Raw genomic sequence first — 3,545 nt, forward strand, 5'->3', positions numbered from 1 at the left:
AGTCAACTACACTACCCACAGTGCATTGCTGCTAAGTTAGACTACACAGTGTGCATGGCTGTACTCACCATCTATATACTGCATACTCTCTACTCAAAGATCGATTGTGTATGCGAGGTGCGTCGAAACGTTTTCAGTTGAAGTATACTCAAGCAATGAAGAATTTCTTCTTCTTCTTATAAGATTCAGGCAGTTAAGACGCTGTTTAGCGTATAACCGCCCTCCACAGGTTAGATATTGAACTAGATTTTTACAGTCCTGTGTTCATCATCTGTGTTTTAGACCTCTTGTTTTATAATCTAAGTTTCTTTAAGAACACTGATCACGTTTCGTGGCGACTCAGTAATAAAACTGAAAGTAGATATAATATCGCTAATAGCCTAAATGAAAACAGCCGGTCAAAGCAGCGTCCAAATGAGCTAACATTCTAAATACAATAAACATACTTATTTTTAGGTAAGCTCTAATTGATTATTCATTCATTTTTTCACACGTTTATGTTTTGATGCGGAGGATCCCTCTGACGCTCTCTGTATGTCTCTTTAAGGGCCTGACTAACACTGTGTATGTCTCTTTAGGGCCTGACTATGATGTGTATTAACAGTGTCTCTCTTTAAGGGCCTGACTATGCTGTGTATTAACAGTGTGTATGTCTCTTTAAGGGCCTGACTATGCTGTGTATTAACAGTGTGTATGTCTCTTTAAGGGCCTGACTATGATGTGTATTAACAGTGTCTCTCTTTAAGGGCCTGACTATGCTGTGTATTAACAGTGTGTATGGCTGTGTCTGAAATCGCGCACTTACGTAAGTGCACTTACATTGAGTGCACTTTATTATCCCTACAGTACACTTACTTATAGACGCAGTGCTCTCATTTCTACAGAGCACTGTCCACACTGCCGTCGCGCACCTACCGGAAATGACTTTGCATTTTGACTGTTCTTCTTCGGTGGTATTTTTTTCTGCTTGCGTTACCGATAGCCAAAACAGGCACATTAGTCGCGGAAAAACTAAAACAATATATAATTTAACTTTTGTGGAGCGCGTCCGTCTCCACGGTTGCTTCAAGCTCCTCTATTTTGATTAGAATGTCCCGTCCTCTCCGTTACGTAGGCAAGATGGCGGCCGTTGAGTGTGGAAAGTGTCCATCGCTCCACACTCAAGTTTTAGACCGTTTTGAGTGCACGACAGAGGAACTTACAGTGCACTTCATTTTGGCACACTCTCCAGTTTTGCGCGAAGTGCACTCAAAAAAGTAAGTGTAAGTACAGAAGTGCGCGATTTCAGACACAGCCTATGTCTCTTAAGGACCTGACTATGCTGTGTATTAACAGTGTGTATATCTCTTTTAGGGCCTGTCTAACACTGTGTTACTGTCTCTTAAGGACCTGACTATGCTGTGTATTAACACTGTGTATGTCTCTTAAGGACCTGACTATGCTGTGTATTAACAGTGTGTATATCTCTTTAAGGGCCTGTCTAACACTGTTTCTGTCTCGTTTAGGGCCTGGCTATGCTGTGTGAGACCGTTGCAGACTGCTGGGACCACGAGTCGGAGGCTCGCGTGTCGTCGGGTTGCGTCGTCGAGCGCCTGGAGACGATGGTTGCCGCGACGCCCCAGGACGTCACCGTGGTCACCATGGTTACCAACGTCGACTACCACAGCCTATGACCTCACTTCCTGCTTCCTGTTTGTACTACAAAGTAAAAGACTCCACCTCCTGTTTATATTACACTACATTACATGGAGCACCGATAGCAGCAGCAGCTACCACGCAGGGTGCAAGCTAACTATCAGGAGACATTTAGGGTTCAGTGTCTCTTTGCCCAGGGACACTTGGACATGTGGCGGGGAGACGGGGGATCCAACCACCGACCCTGTAACCCAGTGGACGACCGCCCTACACACTGAGCTACGTCCCCCCCAATCCCCCGACAAAGGAAAGACTCCCCCCCCCCCCCCCCACAGAGGAAAAGACTCCACTATCTGTTTATACTGCAAAGCAAAAGACTTTTCCAGGACATTTTTTTTTTCTTTTTTTTATGACGATGTTCAAAACGTTTTGAGTAAAAAAAGAGAAAGAAGAAGAAGAAGGCGAATGTAGTTTTTAGGACGTGACACTAATAAGATAAACAGCTGAATGTGTATGTCTCTTTACGGGCCTGTCTAACAGTGTCTGTGTCACTGCTCTGTACATACAGATTATATTATGAATATATTGACACGGAGAGGAGAGTTTATAATCAGGCTATTGCTCCCGATATGTTGTCTCTCTCTTTGCTTCTGTTATGCTGGAAAGATTAAAGTCACACTGTGTAGTTTCAGAGGAGGGGGTTTGTTTACATTCACAGAGCCTGCAGTTAGTTTACTAAACATATTTTCTCTACATGTAATTCTTAGTATTGAATAATTCTATCATCATAAATCTAATTATTCTGAGGAACCTGGAACCAAACGTAAGACTAGAATATGTTTGTAAACCAAACTGTGGGCCCTGCTGCTGTAAACAACAACAGTGAAACAGTAACTTTTCAGGAAGCTTTCTAACTTCAAACAGTGTTCCAGGGATCACATTTCCCTGTGAGGAAAGTTTGTTTATTCAGTTATGAGAATAAACCTTAGAAAATGTTTCACTTCTCTGACACACACAGAGTTACACACTGCAGCTTTAAAGAAATGCAGTGAAACACTTTCTACCAGAATGATGATTGATAATCACTGGGGTTTATTGATCCATATTCTGTCATACACAGTCAGACTTTCTGCAGCATCACACACACAGACACACACAGACACACACACACACACACACACACACACACACACACACACACACACACACACACACACACACACACACACGTTATTAATTCAGATCAAAGTCAATAGTCGAAGGTAAAAAGCCAAAACATCTTCTGTTGTGTTTCACTGGATTTCTTTCTGTAAAAGACAATCGGAACCGTTTTCATTTCCATCAAATCATTTTGTCCAGAAACAAAAGCAGCTGATTATCACGCGAGGCGTTTTGGGACTGAACAGTTTGAACTATTCTAGAACACTACGTCACAGTTAAGACCTTCACACAGGAGAAAAACAGCATTCCCTTACTAGTTCAACCTCTGGAAACATAAATTAATATTAAATGTGAATTATTATGGACTCTCTACAATTTAGTCTTTTATTTAAAGCACGTTATCGTACTAAACTTGTAATGTTTAAGTTGAAGGCAGAACTCAGAGGTAGAACAGTTAACGGGTCGTTTGCTGCTGAAGCAAAACCACCAGAGATTCTAAAACTAAAGATCCTCCAACACTGGAAAGGTTTCTGCTCCCAAAACGCCTCCTGATAACGGATAAACTAACTGATCAGCTGATAAACTGACTGATCAGCTGACAGGTAAACTGACTGATCAGCTGACAGGTAAACTGACTGATCAGCTGACAGGTAAACTGACTGATCAGCTGACAGGTAAACTGACTGATCAGCTGACAGGTAAACTAACTGATCAGCTGACAGGTAAACTGGAGAATCAAAGTGATGGAT

At 42.1% G+C, this 3,545-nt stretch overlaps 1 protein-coding gene across 1 annotated transcript in view; it reads left to right on the forward strand.

Moving 5' to 3' along the window:
- The window catches only part of acvr2aa (activin A receptor type 2Aa), a 12,113-nt gene extending 9,250 nt beyond the window's left edge, over positions 1 to 2,863 (forward strand). Inside the window, exons 7-8 of the mRNA XM_080038553.1 lie at positions 1,354 to 1,413; positions 1,506 to 2,863. Coding sequence (XP_079894679.1) covers positions 1,354 to 1,413; positions 1,506 to 1,673 — 228 coding nt within the window. The 3' untranslated portion in view covers positions 1,674 to 2,863. The remainder of the gene's footprint in view (positions 1 to 1,353; positions 1,414 to 1,505) is intronic.
- The last annotated feature ends 682 nt before the right edge of the window (positions 2,864 to 3,545 follow it).

Source organism: Ammodytes marinus (genome assembly GCF_949987685.1).
Source record: "Ammodytes marinus genome assembly, chromosome: 12".
In the NCBI taxonomy this organism is placed as follows: domain Eukaryota; kingdom Metazoa; phylum Chordata; class Actinopteri; order Uranoscopiformes; family Ammodytidae; genus Ammodytes; species Ammodytes marinus.